Source organism: Cheilinus undulatus, linkage group 6, assembly GCF_018320785.1.
Source record: "Cheilinus undulatus linkage group 6, ASM1832078v1, whole genome shotgun sequence".
Classification (NCBI taxonomy): Eukaryota; Metazoa; Chordata; class Actinopteri; order Labriformes; family Labridae; genus Cheilinus; species Cheilinus undulatus.
Genome location: NC_054870.1, coordinates 18,709,364 through 18,733,708, shown reverse-complemented (window position 1 = coordinate 18,733,708; position 24,345 = coordinate 18,709,364). Strand labels below are relative to the sequence as shown.

General features: G+C 38.9%; 1 protein-coding gene across 1 annotated transcript; it reads left to right on the top strand.

Annotated features, from left to right (window-relative positions):
• Nucleotides 1-11: 11 nt before the first annotated feature.
• Nucleotides 12-21,245, top strand: LOC121511248 (solute carrier family 22 member 7-like). The gene is made up of 10 exons (XM_041789850.1): nt 12-392; nt 793-896; nt 4,300-4,454; nt 8,966-9,134; nt 15,272-15,395; nt 16,912-17,021; nt 17,179-17,393; nt 17,678-17,786; nt 19,433-19,639; nt 21,149-21,245. Exons 1-10 carry the CDS (start codon nt 12-14, stop codon nt 21,243-21,245), a joined length of 1,671 nt encoding a protein of 556 aa, XP_041645784.1.
• Nucleotides 21,246-24,345: the final 3,100 nt, after the last annotated feature.

Below are 24,345 nucleotides of genomic sequence, written 5' to 3'. Positions count from 1 at the left end.
AGTCAGCAACGATGAAGTTTGAAAACATCCTGGAGGAAATCAACGGTTTTGGGCCTTTCCAAATCCTCATCCTCATTCTGCTGTACACCCCTCTAATAGTTCTGCCTTGTAACTTCTTACTGATCATCTTCATCGCAGCAGAGCCTCCTCATCACTGCGACATCAGCACCCTGGATTATGGAGAACTCTGGGAGAATTTAACTCAGGATCAGAAACTGATCGCCAGTATTCCCAGACAAGAAGATGGGAGCTTCAGATCCTGTGAGATGTTTGCAGAGCCTCAGTTTCAGCTCTTAACTAACTCCTCTGATAGCGCTAACATACCAACAATTCAGTGTATGAGTGGATGGGTGTATGACAACTCCACCTTCACCTCCACCCTGGCAACAGAGGTAAGATCAGTTGATGAAGTGTTACTTACTTTTTTCCATTTGCACTTTTTGGCCTTTATAACAAGCAGAAGCTGAGGGAAAGTCCCTCTAAATAGAGCCAAGATAAAAGGGCAAAATAGAAAACATTGCTGCTTAATAACAATAGGGATTTTAAACATTATATATTTTTATCAAGTGTTCCTACATGAGCTGACAGTATATGTACAAACTGTTCTGTAAATTCATCAAATTTTTCCAGTCTCAGAAAAATGTCCTTTCCTCTGATAACAGTTCATTTTCCCAAGAATTCAACATCCAAAATAAGGTCAAATTATCAACTTTAAACATATTTTTTTTACCCTGTTTTTGCTTAGAGAATGCAATATCTTCAAACATAACCAACATTCATCTGCTTTTCCAGTTTAACCTCGTCTGTGATAGAAAAAGCCTGACAAAAACCATCGGCACCATCTTCTTTATTGGTGTGATGTTAGGTGCCATATCTTTTGGATACCTCTGTGACAAGTAAGTGTATAAAACCCTTATTATCCATGGCTGTCTACACTGCTTATCCAAGTTGGGGTCTTGGGGAGCGGGAAGGTGAATCTGCAGGCTTGTAGTGATGGGACGATCATGAATAAACCAGTTCAAAGAGCTTGCTCTTTTATGTGAAAGATAAGAGCCGGATCCCGTTTGAGAGCCATTTTATATCATTGTAACTATTTATTATTTTGTGTATGTTGTGTGTGAAGCTTTATGGTGTAACATTTATGTTTTCTATCAGGTATGTCATATGACCCAGCCAGTGAGCAGATTTCATCTGACCTGCAAGGTGTTTTCGGAGGACAGTACATTTAAAAAAATAATTACATGATATTTTCATCCATTCAAAAAATTAGCATAGTTGGAATAAAATACCAGCAAAAATATCAATCATAGGTCATGGCATTTCTAAGTTTGGAAGGTCAAATGTACCAAACTGGTGCCTGAATAAAGAGCCGTTTGGGAGCTGACAGTGCCGGCTCTTCTTGCTGAGCTGAACCAAATGATCTGGATCACTGAAAAGAGACAAAATTCCCATCACTACAGTCTTGCAGTCAGCAGTTTCAGCATTGCAGATCCAGGACCGTAGAACTAGGACCCTTGCACACATGCACGTCATTTATTAGACATTTTTTAAAAAATACTGATAGCAAGCAATTGCTATTGCTACTTTTCACTACAGTGCTGGACAACAATCAGAGTATTTCAATGAGTTTGGTCTGTTGAAAACAAGATATACATTTTAGAAAATTTAAGCAAAATGAACATCACATTGCAGCATGGCTAGCTTGTAGCCATACAAAACAAACTGTTAGCCAAACAATAGCTTACAGTTCAGTGAAAACATGGCTCACTTTTGCATAGCCCAACTGTATTAATTGTTTATTAAATGTTAACACTGCAGTATAAGGATGATTAAGTTAATTCTATCTAACTTCCAAACTGAACTTCCAAAGATTTGTGCATATCATGATCTGTCGTATTATCTGGAATTAAATAGTTAAGCCTTGACATGATCTATTATGTCTTATATTACTCGCATGGTAGGTATTTAGTGTTATTTAAAAAGTTGCTCTGTTTTTAATATTGTGCTTCTGTTTTTTTTTATTGTGCTGAAATATATATATATATACAATATTATGTTTTATATTGTATCCTCTAATTTAAGATAGGCCCTTTTAAATTTAAATCCTTTAAAAAAAATACATGTATACATGTTTAAATGTGTAACTATTATTTGAATTGGACAATGAAGTGTTTCAATCAAAAAGAATAAAGTAATTAGAACAAAAACTTGTTAAACTAAAACAGGTGATGGGTGCAGATGGCCCAGTTTCATCCGGTGCGCCCCATGTATATGGGCGGCCCGGATGCAAATCCAGTCTGTGGCTCTTTCCCGCATGCCTCTAGCAACTCGATTGTCCCTGTTTCTGACTCTATCCACTGTCTTCCTCTATCAGTAAGGCACAAAAAGCCCAAAATACATCTTGAAAAAAACTAAAACAAGTAAAATGAATGTAAAGTTCATACTGGGAAAGGCATCTGTTTATATTGAAAGCACAGATATATATATTAGGTGAATTTGTAAAAAAATACAGTCTGTACCCCCCAAAAAACTGCTTATTTAGCTTGTCCTCAGCAAGCAGTCATAATGTTAGAAAAAAATGGCTTACACATCAAAACATGTATAAAACAGTTCTAGAAAATGACAGAAAAACACTAACTACATCACAAAAAGTACTGCAAGTGAACTTCAAATTTCTGTCTATTGAAGTCAACTCTAAAGAAAAACATGAGTAGTTCTACAGTCCTGGACCTGCCAACCTGAAACTGTTGCAACTTGTTTAATTACAATACTCCTCTACATTGCTCTGTAGCACAGTTGCAAAACACATGGGTCTTAGTTCTACGGTCCTGAATGTGGGGTCCTGAAACTGCTGTCTGTGAGCCTGCAGACAGGTACTGTTGTGGGGGTCTGAAGCCGATCCCAGCTATCATTGTGTGAGAGGCAGACAAGCCCAAACAAACAAGCAGACAGTCATGCTCAGACCTAACAGAAAATTTCCAGTTAACCCAGTGAGCATGTCTTTAGACTGTAGGAGGGAGCTGAAGTACTTGTTTCCCATACATGTGCAGAGAGAACATGGAAACTCCACAAAGAAGGGGCCCTGTCCCATGGAAATTTGATCCAAGAACCTTCTTGCTGGGAGGTTACAGAGCTAGCCACTGCACCACCAAGTTTAATTCAACCATGAAGATGTAACGGCACAATTTTGATTTTAAAGACCGTCACACATTGGGTCCGTTATTTGCAGAGGCATGTTTTATAAAGCCTTTTTTCCCAGATCAGACAGATTTTTAATTCAGTAAAATGGTCAAACATTTAATGGGGTTAATACTTTTAATGGGCACTACATGTCCTTTGAGAGTAGTTGTTTATGAGAGCTGTCGTAAATCAGTTGCTGCATAAATGTAGTTAATGTATTAACTTAAGTTTGGGAGCAGGGCTACACCAAAAAAAACACACCCTCAATCACCTGACAAGACTCCTTAAACGTAGCCATCCCACGTCACGCTGCTGTCTGAGAGTCTTCAACCCATCCCGCCTCCATTCTCTAACTCGTCAATCTCCTCCTTCAACTATTTCCCTCACCCAAGTCTCATCTAAATCTAGTTACAGTCTGGGCCGAGATCAGCTCGGGCAGAATGAGATGGGACCCCCATAATGAGTCTCCCTCTGCCGAGCCTTCACACATCTCCCTGACTAGACTAAAACTACTTACCCACATCCCTCATCTTTCATCACAACACACAACAGTCTCACAGCATATACTCATAAATCTTCATTAAACCTTCAAACATATTCTGTTGTGGTGTTGTCCTTGCTAGTGAATTTGCTGAAAGCTAGAGCCATGACTGGAGCAGTTCTTTATTTCAGTGTTATTATTTATTACCAAGTATATTTAGTTAGACAAACTGAGAAATTGTGGTTTCACATGTGACATTGTATCTTAAAAAATACTGCAGCTTAGAACAGCGTTGGCACAGTGTGTGAGTAATGAAACATTACATGGGTAACGACGGCCACATCAAGTACTTGAGTCCCCCTATCTGTCCCTAAGAAAAATACCTCATCTATGATCATTTGAATAAAAAAATAAAACTGACTGGTGTTAGATAGGGATCAATAGTGGAAAGTCACTTTATACTTCTAACCTGAAATACTAAAACTCAATTTGACATTAAGATTTTTGTGGGTTTTTTTGCAGAAGAAATTTTTTTTTTTTTTATAGAGGAAAGTTTTAAACTAAAAGGGAAATTATATCTGACACCTATAACCCTGTTTTATTCATGTTTTACATTTGTAACCCATTTATGTCTGAAGGTACGGGAGGAAAAGCACTCTTTTAGCTGCTTATACCATGGCGTTTGTATTCGGCTTCTCCAGTGCCTTTGCAAACTCCTACATCCTGTTTGCTGTGCTGAGATTTCTCACTGGGGTTGGACTGGCAGGAATCAGCATCACCGCAGCAGTTCTCAGTAAGCTACTTTGATACCTTAGATAAGTGGTTCCCTTAAGGGGTGGGGTGGGGGGGGTCAAGGCTAAGCAACACATGCTGATGATTTCAGCACTGCAGAAGAGGAGCAGTTCTTTGTTGTCTCCTCAGAGTCAACGATGAGGCTGCAGTTCAAATTTAAAGACAACTGTCTGCATTTCAGACTGGAGAGGAAAAGGAGTACCCACTGCTAGGCCCAACAGCCCTGGCCACACCTCCCTTTTGCAACATCCTACTGCCTGTATGAGATAGGTTTTTCTGCTTTTCAATCAAGACAAAATAAAATTAAACATTGAAAATGAACCCTGACTGGTAGTCTCACAGCTGCACCCAAGACTCGAAAGGATCTGTAGCACAAAACAAGCACACAATTTTACATGATGTGTACAGTGAGGGGTAGGGGGAGCCTGAAAATATTTGTATTTGCCAAAGGGGGTCAGCTGAAAAAGTTCAGGAACCGCTGTCCTCAATAATTTTCTGGGATTGCAGATTATCTCATTGTCGTGGCAATGTCCTCCTGTCAGGTGTACTCAGGACGTAATTTAGGTCACCAACCTTTCTCAATACCCTGTATGGACCTGCGTATCCAGGATCCAACTGATCACGCGGCCCCTGAGCCAAAACTAAAACCAAATCACCTGGGTCAAAAGTGCGCGTTGCTGCCCTTTTGTCATACCTGGCCTTCATTCGCGCTTTGGCTCCACCCAAGTTCTTCCGTGCAACTTCGCAGGCCGACTGCAACCTGGCTCTAAATGAAGACACATACTGAAGGACATCTCCAGGAGACGTCGGCTTGACCACTTGTTCCTTAAACAAATGCAAAGGGCCCCTCACCTGATGACCAAAGATAAGCTCAAATGGACTGAAACCCAGCGACTCTGTTGGAGCATCGCTTACAGCAAACAACAGAAAGGGAATGGCCTCGTCCCATTCTTTAGGCTGTGCTTCAACAAAAGTCTTTATCATGGTTTTTAATGTAGAATTAAAAACGTTCTATGGCTCCTTGGGACTGAGGGTGGTATGCCGAAGAATACTTTGGTGATATCCTCAACTCAGTCATAACCTGCTGATACAGTTTAGAGGTGAAATTAGAACCCCTGTCTGACTGAATAGTACATGGCAGACCTGCCCAAGAGAAGATCTTTACAAGATGATCTACAATAGTCTTAGCTTTAATGCTTCTCAATGGTATTGCTTCAGGATACCTCCTGGCTACATCAAGAATGGTAAGTAAATATTCATTTCCTCATTTCGATTTAGGCAAAGGCACAACACAGTCAATCATTATATGAGCGAAAGGCTCATGTTCAACAGGCAATGGCTGTAAAGGTGCAACTGGTGGGGCCTCTCCGGGCTTTCCCACCAACTGACATGTATGACAAGAACGGCAAAATCTTCATACATCCTTTCGGATACTCGGCCGATAAAAATGCCGGCTAACTCTGTCTGTCTTCCTTACACCAAGATGACCACCAAGAGAGGAATCATGCATCACTGCATCACTTCCTGACGGTAGCTCAGAGGAAGAACCACCTGAACAGCCCAGTCCTCATTAGCAGGCCCCGCAGAAGGCCTCCACTTTTGAAAGAGTATCTTGTCTCTAACAAAGCAGCCTATGGGAACCTTGTTAGCTTCTGAAACAAGGTGGCAATTTTCAAAGCATAACCTAGTAAAGGATCTCTCTGCTGCTCCTCCACCAAGGAGTGACAATTAAGAGGTAGTGACGCTGGGGTCACTGGATCAGCTTTCCTCAACGCAGCTGTAAGGGTTCCAGCCTGGTCCTGGCTAACCCCAGCTGGACCCTCCACACTACCTTCCTCACAATTCTTAACAGCCAGCCTCTTTTCCGGCTCCACTGCTACAATTTCAGCTTGATCTACCTGAGGAAAGACTGTACCTACCAGCTCAGTGGCAGAGTCCTCGCAACTTTCAAGCTCCACTGGCTCAGTGACATCACACGCCCTCGGCTCCTGTTTGGCTCGAGCACAGGTAACCACACAGGTGGGGAAAACCTCAGGATACTCTTCCTCTAACCGCCTAAGCCCCTGGAAGGCAGCCTGGGTCTCAGAGGTTTCTGGAGTCACTTTCTTACCCGCAACATCATTTCCCATTACAAGATCAATAACATCAAACGGCAGAGTCTGTACTTCTGCCACATCTACATACCTCGACACCAGCTCAGACCTTAAGTAGATACGATAAAGAAGCACAGTCTCATATCCACCCCCTACTCCTTGCACCACAGCAAACTGTCCAGTGAAAGTAGAATTTGGGAGTTCCACCACCCCTTTTCGTAAGACAGTCTGCTTAGCTCCAGTGTTTCTGAGTATAGTAACTGGTACACGAAGACTTTCAGCTGAGTCAGAGACAAAGCCTTTGGAGATGAAACCCTCATAGCCATGAAGGTCATCTCTAGCCTCCCTATCTACCGACACTAAGCCAACTGGCTTCAGACACTGACTTTTCTTGTGGCCTATTTTGCGACACCAATAACACTGCAGCTCGGCTACAGGAGTGGGACCGCGGCCAGAGGGGGGACCCAGACCTCCTGGCCTAAGCTGACAAGACAACAAGGGAGGGTTCACCTCTGCCACTGGAGGGCGACCTACACTCATCTCTCCTGGCCACTTTAGTTGGTGACTTCCCTGCCTCTCCTTGTGTCTTTTCCTTCCTATAAACCCACCAGATTTACCTCCATGTGCTACCTCATAGCTGTCAGCCAGCTCTGCTGCACATCGCGGGCTAGCCACATCACGCTCATTAAGGTAAACTTCTATTTCCCTGGGAACATTTAGCTTAAACTGTTCAAGTAGCATTAAGTCCCTCAGATCCTGGAAACCAAAAGCTTCACATGAATTTATCCAGCGATCAAAAGCAACTTCCTGTCTACACCACAAGTCCAAATAAGATTCAGCCTGCCCTAGTCTCATGTCACGAAACTGGCGTCGATATGCCTCTGGCACACTATCATATGCCTCCAAAACAGCTTTCTTCAATGGCTCATATTCCAAACCTACAAAGGTTCTCAAACATTTCAAAGAAAACATCAACAGCACTTTCATCAAAACATGGCATAAAACTGTGAGCTCGATTGATATCAAATCTCTGCCCCTCCTTACTTACCACAACAGCCGCTTTTTCTACCTCCAACCTTGCCATCTTTTCCCTAAAAGCCCTGTCCTTCTCTTTCTCTAGTCTCTCCCGTTCCTGATCTCTCTCCTTCTCCTGCTCTGCCCACAACTCTTCCAGCTGAAACTCTGCTATCAGCCTGGCTGCAATAGCTGACCTAGCCATGCCCTCTTCAAGCTGAACCTCCTCTTCCTCAGCCAGAGCAACAAGTGCAGCCTTCTTTAATCTCAAAAACTGACTTTTTGTCATATCACTCACCGACAATGACACGTTAGCTGCCTCAGTAGCCATCACCAAACCGCTACCCTGACTTCACAAAACAGACTGCTAACACCGAATGCGACCTCAACAGGACACACCGACACAGCTGACACAGCCGACACACATCAACCTATCAGTTTAAGAGAGTAACCCCACCATACATCTAAACCTCCAATAACAACACACTCGAACTTTACTGTGGTTTAGTTGCTATCTCGGCCCATTAGATTTGTTTACCTACCTAAAACTCTGTCCGTGATAGTACTCAGACTGAGCAGCTTGTCTGCCCCGCAGCTGTATGCACTTCTAATTAAACCTGGCTATGTACACTTTTGACGAGCTGAATACAACTCCGTGTCTTTTCCCAAACACAGACAGAGCTAACAATACCAAAGTAACAAAGCAGCTGGCCACGTAACTACACAAACATTAAACTAGCTGTTTACCTAGCGTGCTATTGGTACAAACTAAAGACTGCATACATTTGAATTCATATCTCGGACGAGCACCCCACTTTATGTCATGGCAAACACGACCCTGGGCAACGTAACGTTGGTCTAGGGCTTCCAGGCGCCTGCTGCCCGTGCCATAGTAGCATGTGGCTGCCAAACTCTATGAAAGGGAGACGGACCTTACCTGTTGCAGCTTAACCTCCGCCACAATGCGACTCCGCCTCGACCAGCTCGCTCCGCTTCAGACCCCACACCTTCCTCGTCAGAGTGGTGACGGATGACAGTTCATTGTTTATAACATGAAAACGTGACAAAACTTAGAGATAAACTTCGAAACATAAATTAAACCGGGGACAGTCTATGGTTTGCTCCAAAACGTTCTCCACGAGGTAGATCTCGGCATTGCATTGTTCCACACTCCTTCAGCACACCTGCCCACCTCAGCTTAATCAACACAGTGGTCCCCCGCCTCTCATCAGCTACCAGCTGTGAGAGCCGGTAGGCCCGCCCCAATCAAGCTTGACAGCCATGCCATACAACCCATCAGGAGTGTTGCCATAACACTCTGATGGAACCGCATGTAAAATAAAACATTTTAAGAACTGCTCTGGTTTTAATGATGTTGTCACCTCATTTGTTTTTATTTCTGCAGACATTGAGTGGGTGGACACTGTTCATCGATCATTTATCAGTGTGATCGGCAGTCTGTCCTGGTCTGTGGGAAACATGCTGCTGGCTGGGTTTGCCTTCCTGGTCACCAACTGGAGGTCTCTCGTCCTGACTGTGACAGCCCCACTAGGGTTTGCAGTAATAGCCTGGTGGTAAGTGAAAATCACTGATCACTTTATTAGCTCAAACTATATGATAGAAGAAAACTGTTAAGGTTTGGTATCATACTGTTTCATATCATTTCGTATATGATTGTTTTGCATTGTACCATATCAAATTGGATTGTTTCGTATCACACCGGTGGATATTGTATCATATCATAACATATACCACATCATATCATAACATATCATAACATCATATCATAACATAGAACTATGGCTGCAAGCAGTACTGAAGGGCTCTCGCACCGCAGCGCAGGTCGGTGTGTGGCACAACTGCCAGTGTGCGGTAATAGTGGGACGTTAGCAAACCCATGCAGTGAGCTGCGGCACTTCAGAGAGACCACGTAAATTGTCCTTTGAGCGTGGTCCCTTTAAAAAAAAAATAAGCACAGTGCACTTTGTTTATGAGGTAGTACTGCCTCTCAACAGTAGGTGGCAGAATGACAAAGGTGCATGGTGTTATGTAGAAGTGATCAGAGAAGGACAATTCATTGTGTAAAACTGAAACAGGAGTAGACATTTTATGTCCAAGGTGCTTCTGGCGTGTTACAGTAGGGGGCGCTACAGCAAAACCATGAAATTAACATTGAAATATGTAGAGAGGCAGACCATAATCACATAGAATTTGAAGGAAATTGGAAGTTTTTGTATGAGAGTTACACCCACTTCCTGTCTTAGGGGAAGGATCAAAATGGCCTCCATGGCCACAGGTGCATCTATCAATGAAATGTCACTGTTGGGACAGATATTGAGAACTTCAGGTCAAAATCAGAGCATGATAGGTTCAACATAGTAAGGAATACAGAAATGACCCATTTGAGTCACTTCCTGTTGGCAGTAGAGGGCGCTATGATAATTTTTGTTTTTGTGGGCGTGTTCAGTGTACTACTGTTGTGTTGCAGCAAAATTTTGAATGATCTCCCCATAGTTAAATCAGTTTTCAATGAATAATTTTTGTGTTTCCAGCAGAGGGCACTTTGACAAAATGAGATAAAATCAGCATGGATGTATTCAGAGTGCAGGTATTAATATGCCTGTAAAGTTTCATACATATTGACATCACCACTGCTGACTTACTAAGAAAAAGCTTTTTGGCACAGGGCCAAGAATTGTCGCCCAACTTTGGCGACCCTGTGGTGAAAACTCCTGCAGACCACAAGATGTCACACTTGTCTAGTTTGAGGTGAAATCATTTTTGAGTCAATCAGTTCAGTCCCCTCAGACAAGTTCAATCAATTGCGAGGATTGTAAATTGACCAAAAAGGGCTGATACTAAACACTTTTCCTTTATACTCTTGCTTGTGCATTTTAGAGGATTTTTTGTTTGTCTAGTCATGATACATATGTGTAACCATTTATAAACATGTTTCACTAACGTTAAATCATCATAACATTAAATAACATTGCATAATATATCATATCATATCATAACATATCATAAGTAAGGGTTAATGCCCGATGAGGTGTCCAATAATCAGGGATTAATGGACTCCGCAGAGGCAAGCGTCGGACGGTTCACACCTCCGCGTCGTCCATTAATCCCTGATAATTGGACACCTTGAAGGGCATTAACCCGCTTATACCATGGTCACTGGCAAACAAAAATAATTAATAATACTACTAATTTATGATTTATACGTTTTGTGATCAAAATAGAAAGTTTTACAACGACAACAACTTCTTTCCCCTAGCAACGCCTGAAGGCTTGACTAATAACTGGAATAGCCATTCCAATCCCATAACGTTCTTAGGGAATGTAAACATTTTTCATTACTCCAGTAAATAGGCGGGCCATAGATATGAAGTCACAATGGAACAAAAGTATAGTCCGCTCAGCACACTTTCTGAATGGATTTATCAATGAAATGACATGAAGATGAGTGAGACGGAGAGTCATGTGATCAGACTATAAACTGTAAGTTAACATGAACAGTCATCTGATAAAAATCTCAGTTTTAGCTGTTTGAATACACAGAATAATTCCTCCTTCAGCACTATGAGGTCACAGACGTGAAACAGAGCTGTCCACGCCCTGCAGGTGCTGATTGTCCGTCAGACACGTCAATATTTATCAGATATTATCATGTCGGTTTATCAGAAGCATTTCCTTTGGCTCTATACAGAAATAATGGCTTCTTTTCTTTTGTTTGTGTTATTTGAATCTTTCGACAATAGTTTAGAGGAATAACCACACAGTGGAGCATCAGCTTTGCTCTAACTGGATCTCACGCGCTCTCTCTGAGAGGGAGAAAACTTTATTGACACACGTCAATAGACACACAGCACATGCGCATTTTGTCACATATATCCAGCGCACATCACTGGCTACTGTCGCTGCCCATTTACATAAGTAAACACAGAACAGAACCTCTCATTACAACTGAGAGCACATAGTCTTGTTTGTGTCAACAACGTCGGATATAAAAGATAAGACCTTCTTAGGTTACAGGTCTTAAACCTAGAGACTTTCATTTTATTTATGTCAGTAAAGTGACTGTTGATGATGGTCCATAGGCTTCTTAGACTGGCAGCATTGTACTCCCTGCTCAGAAATATGTGACCAAAGCTGGTAAAAAGTCCTGCAAGTCGTCCAAGGTCATTTTTGAGTTTTTTTTACACATTATGAAAGTGTAGATTCCAAGCTTTCAAATGGTGTATCATACACCTTAATCTGATCATATTTTACAAAGATATGCTCATATGAATATTAAATTCTAGTTCCTGTTTGTTCTGAGAAAAACAGGCTCAAAGTTTCAGGACTTCTCCTATCTTCAGGCAGGCCGGGAGATGGGCGTGAACAATAGTGCCACATTTACAAAATATTCCTACAGGAAATCCGTCGTCCTCAAACTTGCCCTGTCGAGTGATCTTGAAGTTGTCCGTAGTCTGTTGATAACTCTTGCTGCTTCTTCATCGTCTCTTCTACTTTTTTTCGCTGCAGGGTACATTTTGAGGCTTGTTGTTAAAGGTGATAACTAGAAACAGCTGTAGTTACGTGCCGAGGGGGGTGGCGTTTGAGCCATGCGGTGTTTGTTATTGTCCATCTCAATGGGCGAAACTGGGAACAATGGCAGACTGACCGACCAATTATCACCCTGCAGTTTTGCTTTCCCCTCCCCTCAATATCCTTGCAGCAACTGCGAGAATAGAGCATTTTAAAACACAAAATTAACGCTTTTAAATATCACATTTGTGTTACTTTTTTCATCAAATGAGTAGTTTAAATGTTGGACTTGCATAAAATAAGAAAAAACGAAAAATGATCATTTTGAAGAAAACGACTTTGTATCAATTTTTCTCAACCACCGGAATACCGACTTGATGGAACTTTATCCGGCTTCACTGTTTTAGGTTGATATAGTTACTCCCAACGGAGTAACGGCTAATGGTTGCTGTGCATTAATTTGGAACAGTGAAAAGATTTTTTGACCGGGACTACTTGAGTTTGAAAGGTGTCCGTATATCAGAAATTAATTGACACCAATGGAATTTCCAGAGCCAATCAGAATCGCGTATTCACCAAAACATGGTATAACATGACATAGCGTATCATATACGCTATGTCATGTCATGCATATCATATCAAAATATTTATATCATATCATTTCATTTCATATTATATCATATCATGTCTCATATCATATCATTACAAATCATATCCTATCTTATCCTAACATATCAAATCATATCCTAGCCTAACATATTATATCATATCCCTACATATCATGTCTTATCATATCAAAACATATCATATAATAACATATCATTTCATTTCCTATCCTATCCTATCCTATCAAATCATATCATCATATCATATCAAAACATATATCATATCATTTCTTATCAAACATAACATATCATATCATATATCATGTATTAACATAACACATCATATCATATTGTATCTTATTATATCATATCATATTATATCATAGATAATATTGTATCATATGATGTCATATCATATCATATCATCATATCATATCCTAACATATCATACCATATCAGACCATATCATACCATATCATATCATAACATGTCATGTCATGTCATGTCATGTCATGTCATATCAATCATATATCATAAGATATCCTATCCTATCCTATCATATCATATCACATCATATTATAACATGTCATATCATATCATATCATAACATATCCTGTCCTATCATGTCATATCATATCATATCATATCATATCATATCATTTCATATCATATCATATCATATCATATAATATATCATATCACTTCATATCATATCATATCATATATCATAACATATCCTATCATAACATATCCTATCATATCATAACATATCCTATCCTATCATATCATATCATAGCATATCATAAGATATCCTATCCTATCATATCATATCATAAAATATCAAATCATATCCTATTCTATCATATCATATCATATCATATAATATATATATATTATATCATATCAATGACATCATATCATATATCATTTCATATCAAATCATATCCTATTCTATCATATCATATCATATATCATATCATATTAAAACATATCATATCATGTCATATCATATCCTATCCTATCCTATCATACCATATCATACCATATCATACCATATCATACCATACCATACCATATCATATCCTATCCTATCCTATCCTATCCTAACATACCATATTCTGTGATTTCATATCATATCCTATCCTATCCTATCCTATCCTATATCATATCATAACCTAACATATCATATCATAACCTAACATATCATATCATATCATATCATATCATAAAATATCCTCTTATATCATATTATATCCTATCCTTTCATATCATATCAAATCATATCATATATCATATCTTATCATATTATATCAAAACATATATCATGACATCTATCATTTTGTATGGTATTAGATTGTATCAGCATCCCATCAATTGTTTCATGTTGTATCCTATTGTATCATATTCTGTCATTTCCTGCTGTTTCACATCATTTTTGGTATAACATATTGCATTGTATCATATCCCTTGCCATGTGAGTTTACCTATTATTCACACCCCATTAAAATCAATTGCTTGACAAGCGTATGGGATTGTATCAGGTCTTCATTTAGGTCCAAATAAAGTGAACTCTAGATATCTGTTGTTGTTTTCAGTTAAACAATTATGAAAATGTATTGATTTGTTTTCCATTCCTGGCTTATATCTGTTATTTTGTTAGATGTCTATGAAACCAATGACATTAAAAAGAATACAATATACATCCTGAGATTTAAACTGTATTAAAGCAGTGGTTTTCAAGCTTTATTTTTCCAAGGCCACCTAAGATTAAGCCAAAATCTCAAGGCACACCTTATCCCTATCTATACAACATAACCTCTTTAAAACATGTCACGGTAAATCAGGCGTATAGCATTAGGTAGGGCAGGCCACAGAGTCATGCACTGCCATAAAATTGAGACCAGCTGATCTCATGCATGCCTGTATTAGCTGACGACCAGCTGATACTTCTAAGCACACTATTGGCTAATCGCACTCATACTGCCATATTTAAACTGTTCTAGCCTGGCTAAGCCTTAGTGCTCCCTCTGCAAGCCACTTTTTACAACCCTCCTCCACCCCAACTCCTCCTTTATTCTGCCACTGACGTTATCAGTGGGATTCTGTTGTCATTGATGCCTGCTCTGCTGTTTTGCTGCTTCTCTCCCTGCCTCAGGCTTTCCTGAGGCAGGGAGACAAGCACAAGAACATGTGATGTTCCTGCTTAAGTACAAGTGCAAATTTATAATTGCTAAAAAGAAATGATATTTGTAACTGTAAATCATTTGTGTTTCTTGACAAAGTGGTCCTGACTGAACTTAAGTTATTGTATAGTATATTGTATAGTTGTAGTAATTACGTGTGGTTGTCCAAATTCCTATAGCACACCTAGCCTTGGCTCAAGGCACACCAGTGTGTCTTCCACACCATTTGAGAACCACTGCATTAAAGCATAAATAATAGAAGTGTACATAGTTCTGGCAATGTGAGACCATGGTAAGATTTATATTACACATTTTAAAGAAGAACTACACCAACCACTATGCGCCTAAATGTTCAGATTTTATCATCGTTAATTCTGTGAATTGTAATTGCAGTTGGATTCCTGAGTCAGCACGTTGGCTTTTGGCCAATGGTAAAGTGGAGAGAGCCCAGTTTTATCTTGATAAATGTGCGTCATTCAACAAAAGACCCAAACTTTCATCCAAAATGAAACTGGAGGTAAGCTGAGCTTGATTTTTAAGGACTTAGTTGAAAACAAAAATGCAAGCACATTTGCTACTGGCTTAAATAAGATTCTAACTATTATGAAGAAATTTGTGTTCTTTAGTTTTACCCTGATGTCCACCTGCTTATGTCTGGAGAGATGTGTGTGGGGCTATTTATCAGCTGCACTGTTTTGAGCAAGCATAAATTGTATTTAATGCAACTAGACTGGTTCCTGAGCCTTTCACTACCGTTTCAGCTAAAATCAAGCAAGCATGGGTTTTTAGCTATCATGGATAACTGGTAAAATGTCCTCCTTGATAGTATAGTGTATCCACAGCCTGTGTCTACTTCAAATAATACCATTTACTTGTGATACATTGGTTCTTCTCTAGGAATTACTATGCCCTCATTCAGACTGTACATTGTCACTCTCTTTAGGCTTTTGCACAACGAGTCTTTTTTGTCCAAATTTTTTTTTCTTGCCCAAGGACACATCGAACATGTTACAGCAGGAGCTGTGGATCGACCTTCTGATTGCAGAACAACTGACTCTTCCTACTGAGCCACAACCAAGCTCATGCTGTGCTTAATATGGTTAACATTTTCCAACATGACTTTTGCAGAATCCCTTAATTTTTTGCATCTTTTCCAAAGCAGTCAGAGTCATTCAAGTCTGTTGTTGGTGATTCAGACCAGCGCCTGCTGGCACTCTTAATTTACATACCTTTTGATCAACGAAGAATGTTGAAATATCCTGTTTTCTTTGGCTGGAGATTAATATGAGTGGCAAAGAAAAAAAGCCACTGTTTAAGAAAACTTATATTAAATCTTGACTTGCTTGTTTTGCAAAGAAATATGGAAAAAAAATGTCTGGATGTACGAACCTGATAAAAACCCATCCACACAGAATCAGTGCTGTGATTGCAGCCAAAGGTGCATCTACAACATTCAAACTTGAAGGGGTTGAATATTTATTCAGTTACTTGTTTTATATGACATATTTTCACTCAACTGGCATAATTTTGTAGAAATTTGTTTTCACTTTGACATTAAAGAGGTTTTTTTTTTGGGGGGGGGGGGTCATCAAAAAAGCCAAATTATATTGACCTTGATTGTTGTCTTTAAACCAATGAAAGTAAAAGATAGAAGGGGTTGAATACTTTTTATAGGCACTGTACATCTCTTTTATTTTTTGTCTTTACTTTGTTCCTCTGGAAACCTTTTCTCATAATGTTAATGTTAAGGCACTAATCAATTCTTAAAATAGGAAGGTGGGTGGCATAGTAGAATGTTTAACATCAGTGACACCATTTAGTCCAAAACCAGGTAAACCAGGTACCGGTTCTCCGTACTACTGGCACTATTAAAATGAAATGAAGTAATTTATAACCATTTAAAAGGTGACTGTGTATAAAATAACATGGTTGTTATTCATTGTGATACCTGTGATACCTACAGTAACTCTGCGGGGGATATACCAAAAATGTGTAAAACTCTATTTCACTATGATTTTTGTGTCTCCTCAAAGGCACTATCCAGTGTAGAAATCCAGGAGAAGCAGGACAAAAACTACACTTACCTTGACCTCTTCAAGACCCCAAAGTTGAGATTGCTGTCTCTAAAGGCTGCAGTTGTTTGGTGAGTATCACCTTAAAAAATATCAACTTTAACACAAATAAACTCAGCTGATTCCATTTGTACCAAATTCAAACAGGATTCATAGATTTATGAATGCAGGGATAGCAATAGTTACATGGACATAACATAATGTTTATATGTTTGTTGTACCCTGCAGGTTTGGCGTGGCCTTGACCTACTATGGAATCAGCCTTAACATCAGTGGATTTGGTTTAAACATGTACCTCACACATTTCATCTTTGCTGCCATTGAAGTCCCTGCTAAGCTGATGGTCTATTTCTATGTGAACACCATTGGACGGAAGAAATGTCAGGCTGGAGCTCTATTACTGACAGGAACCTGCATCATTGTTAACATCTTTCTTCCAGAAGGTCAGAATCCACATCACATTAATGCTTTTTTAATCTTGTGTTTAATGACACAGAATAAATTGAACCAAATCAAAAAGAAAAAGTCTGATATTACAAATAAAAATCAGAATTTTTCAAATTCAGTTGCTTTGTTTATGTCATTGTTCTTTGTTTATTTGAATATAATATCTACATGTTGTTTTGTTTTGTTGTAAAAATGTGGACAAATTTATGCTGTTTATAGATACCTGAGAGGTTGCACATACTGGATATCTGTGGTACATTGTATGTGCTTCACTTTCTAGAACTGTGGAATCTGCGTTCAGCTGTTGCTATTCTTGGAAAGGGTCTCTCAGAAGCTTCATTCACAACTGTCTTTCTCTACACAACAGAGCTTTTCCCCACAGTTGTTAGGTTAGTAAATGGTGCTTGTGAAAGGACTGAGATTTCTTTGGATAACACTGCTATTGTTGTTTCAGAGTTTGTCAAAGATGGCTTGTTTAATTTCTCATTGCACTTTGGTTTTTACCAGTAGATATATTTTAAAGCATTCCTTTTACTATCTGCCTTTAGAAGCATTTTAGGGGTGGCTGCTGTGATGCATCCCTACAGCATGATGCTGCCACCACTGTTTTTCAGTATCCTTGGAAATGTTGTACTAATGATTCCCCCTTTTTTTGAAGACATGATACAAGCATGGTTAAAATTCCAGTATTTTCCACCAAATTCTGCTGATAACACTTTACAATGAATGGTATGGTTCAGTTCCATCATATGTACATATGTTGTGAGGGAAAAAAAGGCGTGGTTTTTCAGACCTTTCATGAAAAATCAGGAAATAAGATAATTACTTTTATGTATACATTTTTCTTGCAAGCTCACAATATACCAGATAATTTTCCCCTTTACTGGGAGGGAATGTTTGATACCCTTTTGCTATGGAGACAGTTGTATAAATTGATCTTTAATTCTGTTATTGATACTAAGTCTCAATACTTTCAAATTAAAAATGTTTAAAAAAAAATTATGGACGCTTGGTCATTTGTCCCAATATGACAGCCCTGTGATTGACTGGTAACCAGCCTAAAGTGTACTCTGCCTCTTGCCCAGTGACAGCTGGGATAGGCTCCAGCCTCCCACGACCTCAGCCATGATAAGCAGTGTAGAAAATCGATAAATATGACAGGGAGGGGACAGGCCAATATCACTTCTTTCTGCTGTGATATGTGTCGAGGTTGTTTCAAACCTTCCAGTCAGGTCACATTAATTTTACCAGTCCAGTAGAGGATCACTAAAAAATCCTCAAACTTTTAAGTGTGGTCATAGATTGTGCTTAAAGGGATACTTCAACATTTTGGCAAATTCGCCCACTGCCATAATTCATACAGTCTTAGTAATAGGTCCGTTTCCTTTAGTTGTCGGTGCAAGCTGTTTCTAGATCTGGGGGGACCGTTAAACCAGCTGCACCACGAACGCTTTGTTAGCAGACAGAATTTTTGCTTTCCCTCATCAAACTCATCAAATACACAATCCAACAACTCCAAAACGCTCTCGTGGACAAGTTGTGACCTGTACATTCACCACGCTATGAAATAATCATGAAACATTATGAGACGAAGATGTTTTAAAGTTAAATGCAAAGCTGGAACTACATTCCAGACATGGCTGCTGCACTGTGTCACTCCGGCCAGTGGTTCACTCAAGAAATAGTTCAGAGTATTTGCTTCATGTGTCGTAATGTCACAAAATTATACGTTATTATTTCATAGTGTGGTGAATGTACAGGTCACAACTTGTCCACGAGAGCGTTTTGGAGTTGTTGGATTGTGTATTTGATGAGATTGATGAGAGAAAGCAAAAATTCCATCTGCTAGTATAGCGTTCGCGGTGCAGCTGGCTTAACGGTCCCCCCAGATCTAGAAACAGCTTGCACAGACAGCAAAAGGAAACTAAACTATTACTAAGACTGTAGGAATTATGGCAATGGGAGAATTTGCCAAAATTTTGAAGTATCCCTTTAAAAGTACAGTCTAAGGTGATTTACCTTCTTGTCTCTTCAGACAAAACGGTATGGGTTATGTAAACTTCATCAGTCGTCTGGGAATTTCAGTGGCTCCTCTCATCCTGCTGCTGGAGGACGTGTGGTTCCTTCTTCCTCAGGTCATCATCGGCTGCATGGCCACCACTTCCGGCCTGGTAGCTCTGCTGCTTCCAGAGACGTTGAACATGAGGCTGCCAGAGATGATTGATGACATTGAAAAGCCAAGGTTGGTTAATCAACAATGTTTAATGATATAAATATTTCTTAAGCAACACCAACCCCTAGTGGTAGTTTTTAGAACAACATTAATCCTGCAGTGATACAGACCACAGCAGACACATCCTTTGGATCCTCCAGCTCCTGGGCAGAGGGCGTATTTTTATGTTATTTTCTAACCTTTTTTTTTACTTTTTATTTTCTAGGCCACAAAGAGACAGGCCTGACAACAGAACTGGCTGGGTCCCTGACATTCTCAGAGAATGGGCCCTCCACAGTTGTGATTCAGTACTAGTATTAAGTCATTTTTGACACTTTTTGCCCTTTTAACCCAATTTTTGCAAAATTTTAACCCCCTTTGAACCACTTTTCCGGCATGTGTTATCCCCTTTGTGCCACTCTTATCCATTTTTGCCACATTTCTTCTATTTTTGCCACTTTTTAACCCCTTTTTATTCCTTTTTTGAACTATTTTTTGCCATTTGTAGCATATTTTTTTAATACTTTTTGCCCCTTTTTCCTCTTTTATCAATTTTTGCCACATTTTAACCCCTTTTCACAACTTTTTCTGCCAATTGTTGTCCACTTGTGCCACTCCACAACCCATTTTGCCACTTATCACCCGTTTTTGCTACTCTCTAACCCCTTTTCACCACTTTATCTGGTCATTTTTGCACTTCTGCCAACCTTAACCCTTTTTTTTAAATATCTACTATTTATGACAGTAAATTTCAGTAAAAAACTGAAAAATCTATTTCAATGTAAATTTTTTGTGGGATGGATTTAACAGCTGCAGAGATTTAAATCCAAAGGATACTCTTTAAACCGCAACATCTTCTTTTCCTCCTTTTCTGTATGTAAGGATTTTTCGGGGGCCAGACAGGAAGCTTTGGGGAGCATTTTTCTTAACCCAGAAGTTTAAAAAAAAGAAAATAAAGTGTTGAAAATTATCGTAAAAAGACTATTTCATTGCTAAAATTTTTTCTTATGTCATAAACATTTTTATCCCCAATGTTTTTATTCACATACATTTTTGATGCTTAATATGTCAGATCACATACATTTTCATCACCTTATTTAATCTTAACTTTTTGTGACTTCCACACTTTCAATGATAAATGAAAATATTTCTGCTGCTTATGATATATGATGAATGAAAAAAATCAGTTATAAAAATTACCACCATTTTAATCAAATTGCAACAATTTTCATCAAACAAATGTCAAATAAATTAATAATTTATCACTTCATTTTTTTTATCAAATGTATTGTAATCACCTATTCAGCTCACATGAGCTTTTATCCCCACCACTTTTAGCATTTAATTTTTGTTGCATTCACCCTTAACAGCGGTCAAACTCAGAGGTAGAAAAATGATAACAGGGAAAGTGGAGATATTTAGAATTTCAATTTCCTATCGATATAAGTCAAGGCTTTATTCACTGTCAAACTTAAGTCCATAGCTGCTGTTTTATTAAGTTCAGACAATCAAAAGAAACAATGTGATTTTCCTTTTCAGGAACAGAGACATCTCTTCTCACGCTGTGGGCTCCTCAGCTGATGTCCAGGAATCAAAGAAATCAACAACAGAGACTGAGGAGGAGAGAGACAAGTAACACAAAGACTTAGTTTGTGTGCTTATACACATCGAGTGTGATTTTTTACCATTTGCAGACATAGTCAGAAACAGAGAGCTTTCTGTCAAGCTCTATAAGTTTGTGCACTGGGAAAAAATAAAACTGAAGAGAAGTAAATTTAACTTAATTGAATCTGTAAAATCAAAAATAAAAAAATCAAGTTAGTCTCTTTACACAAATATATATCTAGTATTGAAGTAAAAAATATTTGTTCAAAATACAAGACATTGTGATTTTTTTCGGAACACGAATAATTTAAGTAATGAGTGCCAGTCTTTTTAAGTTCCTCCACACAACAAAAAAAAACTATCTTGTTATCTTTAGTATGTTTCCTTCATGTATTTCAAAACACCAATAGGTGGTGGGCCAAGGCTGCCTATCTGCTTTAGTTTTTGAAAATAATTATCTGCACCGAGGGAGGAGCCAGATTTCTCAAATTATAAAGATTATTTTACTATTAATCAGATTCTGTTTGTTGTCACTTGAAATACTTGCACATTTTTTTAATATTGTAACCTAAAGTTTGTTATTTTTTCAGGCAAACGCTGCTGCCTACTATAACGTTTGGCCAATAGCAGGCTACAATTCATAATAATAATAATAATAACTTTATTTGTATAGCACTTTTAAAAACATGGGTTTACAAAGTGCTTTGACAAGTGCAGAAGCAAGCAGAAAAACAAAGCAACAAACCCAAACAGAAGACAAGAAGACAGAACGTGACATGCAGACAACATCAGCAGAATTCAAACATTTAAAGAAACTAACCAAAAATAAGGACAAGATAATAATTCATCAACATCCAAATACATCAAAACCTAGCTGTCGGGTGATGCCATGCAAACTAAGACATCACAGATATCAATCAGAGTGCAGACATGAAACCATATTACACAACTAAGACATCATGTACATCATCAGGATGCAGGTAAGACACAGACAGTACCATAAAATGATAGGAACCCAGGCAATGCAGGAACCCAGCTACACAGACTGAGACCAAGAGGACCAAAATTAAAGCCATGAGAAATTAAAAGAGAAACAGTAAAATGTAAATAAAAAGGCAAAAACAGATATTAAAACAGGGTAAACAAGCTCTAAAACTGTAAAAGCAGTAAAATTATAAATATTAAAACAGAGGTAAATAAAAGGGAAGCAATAAAGATATAAAATCAATAAAGTGAGGAAGAAAGTAATGATTAAAAACAGCCAGGGGCAGGGAAATAAAATAAGGTTGACAGGGAGTAAAGGTGAGATTAAGAGGAAATTAAACTAAACTAAAATATGTAAGAATCTGTGAGAAGATAAAAAAAACAAATAAGAATAAGACAACATCACATAAAAGCCAGTCTATAAAAATGAGTTTTAGGAATGATTTAAAAGATGGCAATGATTCTGCATGCCTTATCTACTCGGGTAGGTCGTTCCAAAGTCGAGGGGCTCTGATGGAGAAGGCCCTGTCACCCTTAGATTTGAGTCTTGACTTTGGAACGACCAGGAGGTTCCCACCCGAGGATCTGAGGCTGCGGGTTGGGACATAGGGGATTAAAAGCTCTGTAATATAATCTGGAGCCAGGCCCATCAGTGCCTTCAAAGTGACAAGTAAAATCTTAAAATCAATTCTAAAACTAATGGGTAGCTAGTGTAAAGACGCTAAAATCGGGGTGATGTGATGTCATCTGTCAAAGCCGGTTAGAAGCCTAGCTGCTGCATTTTGAACCAGTTGAAGGCGAGAGAGGGATTTTTGGCTGAGACCTGACAAGAGAGAGTTACAATTGTCCAGACGGGAAAAAATGAGCGCATGGATTACCTTTTCCATACCTGACTGGTGGAGATGGGCACTATTGGCCAATCAGAGAGCACGTTACATTGAGAACTGGTGTTCAACACTGGAGGACGGTGTCGGTACACCTATACCTGCAGAATCAGTGACCTAAAAGTTGTGCTGCTGCACTCAAAAAAACCAACTTGGGTGTCTGTTACATGGCCATGGTAAAAGGTGTGTCCCTCCCCCCTCCCTGGTAAAGTCGAGGAGCATTCATCTTGAGATGAAACATCACGTGTGGAACAAGTTAAGCTTAATCCTTTATCATCCATCAAACAGAAAACAATAAGGGTGCTGATTTGTTATCAACAGTTAGTTACTGTCTTCTTCTGCACTTTAGATGATTTTTTTTCGTTACTGAGTGTTTTATCAGAATTCATTAAATTGCTGAATATATAAATACTGTGTCAGAAACATCTTATTTTCTGAATAATTACTATTATGTTCATTTTCATATAATAAAAAGGTAATCTTTTAACCTAGAGCATTAAATTAAGTAACTCATTATCATATTGTGGTGATCCAGGAAGCAGTTACCTGGAGCAGGGACTTCTGCGATTGTTTTGTGCAAAAGAATTCACTCTTCTACTGTTCTATAATGTTCATGTTTCATTGCAAAGATATAACTATGCATGTTTTGTTTATTGGTTCATGTTTTTAGAGGAAAATGTTTTTTAGTATGACACCATGAGTGAGACGGTTAATGCTGCAGACTACCCTGCCTGTGTGTCCTATATCAGTTTTCGATAAAGTGATAACTAGTGCTAGCTGGTATAGCTGCAGGGGTCTGTTTATCCCCATACAGCTTGATATGTACTACTGCCTCTTCCCTGATGCCAAGCCATTTGAAAGAAAAACAGAATTAATACAATTTTCCCAGCCTGTGTCTGTGAATGGGGTGATAGGCCCATTAGTCTCCAGTGTGTGCATAGAACACTCCACACTGACAAAAATAAGTATATAATACCTCTGCCAAGGAGGTTACATGAATGGGTGGGTTTGTTAGTTAGTTAGTTTGTTTGTTAACAACATAACTCAAAAAGTTATGGATGGATTTTGATGAAATTTTCAGGAAATGTCACAAATGGCATACGGAAGAACCCATTAGATTCCTCACTGTTGGGAGGTAGGGCTGATGGCGGAGGTCTGCACACTCTGAGTGCTTTTCTAGTTTATACAAAGACTAGCTTTGTTTGAACTACATAATAAAATCAAGTTGGTTATACTTGCAGATTTCATTTACTACATTAAAGA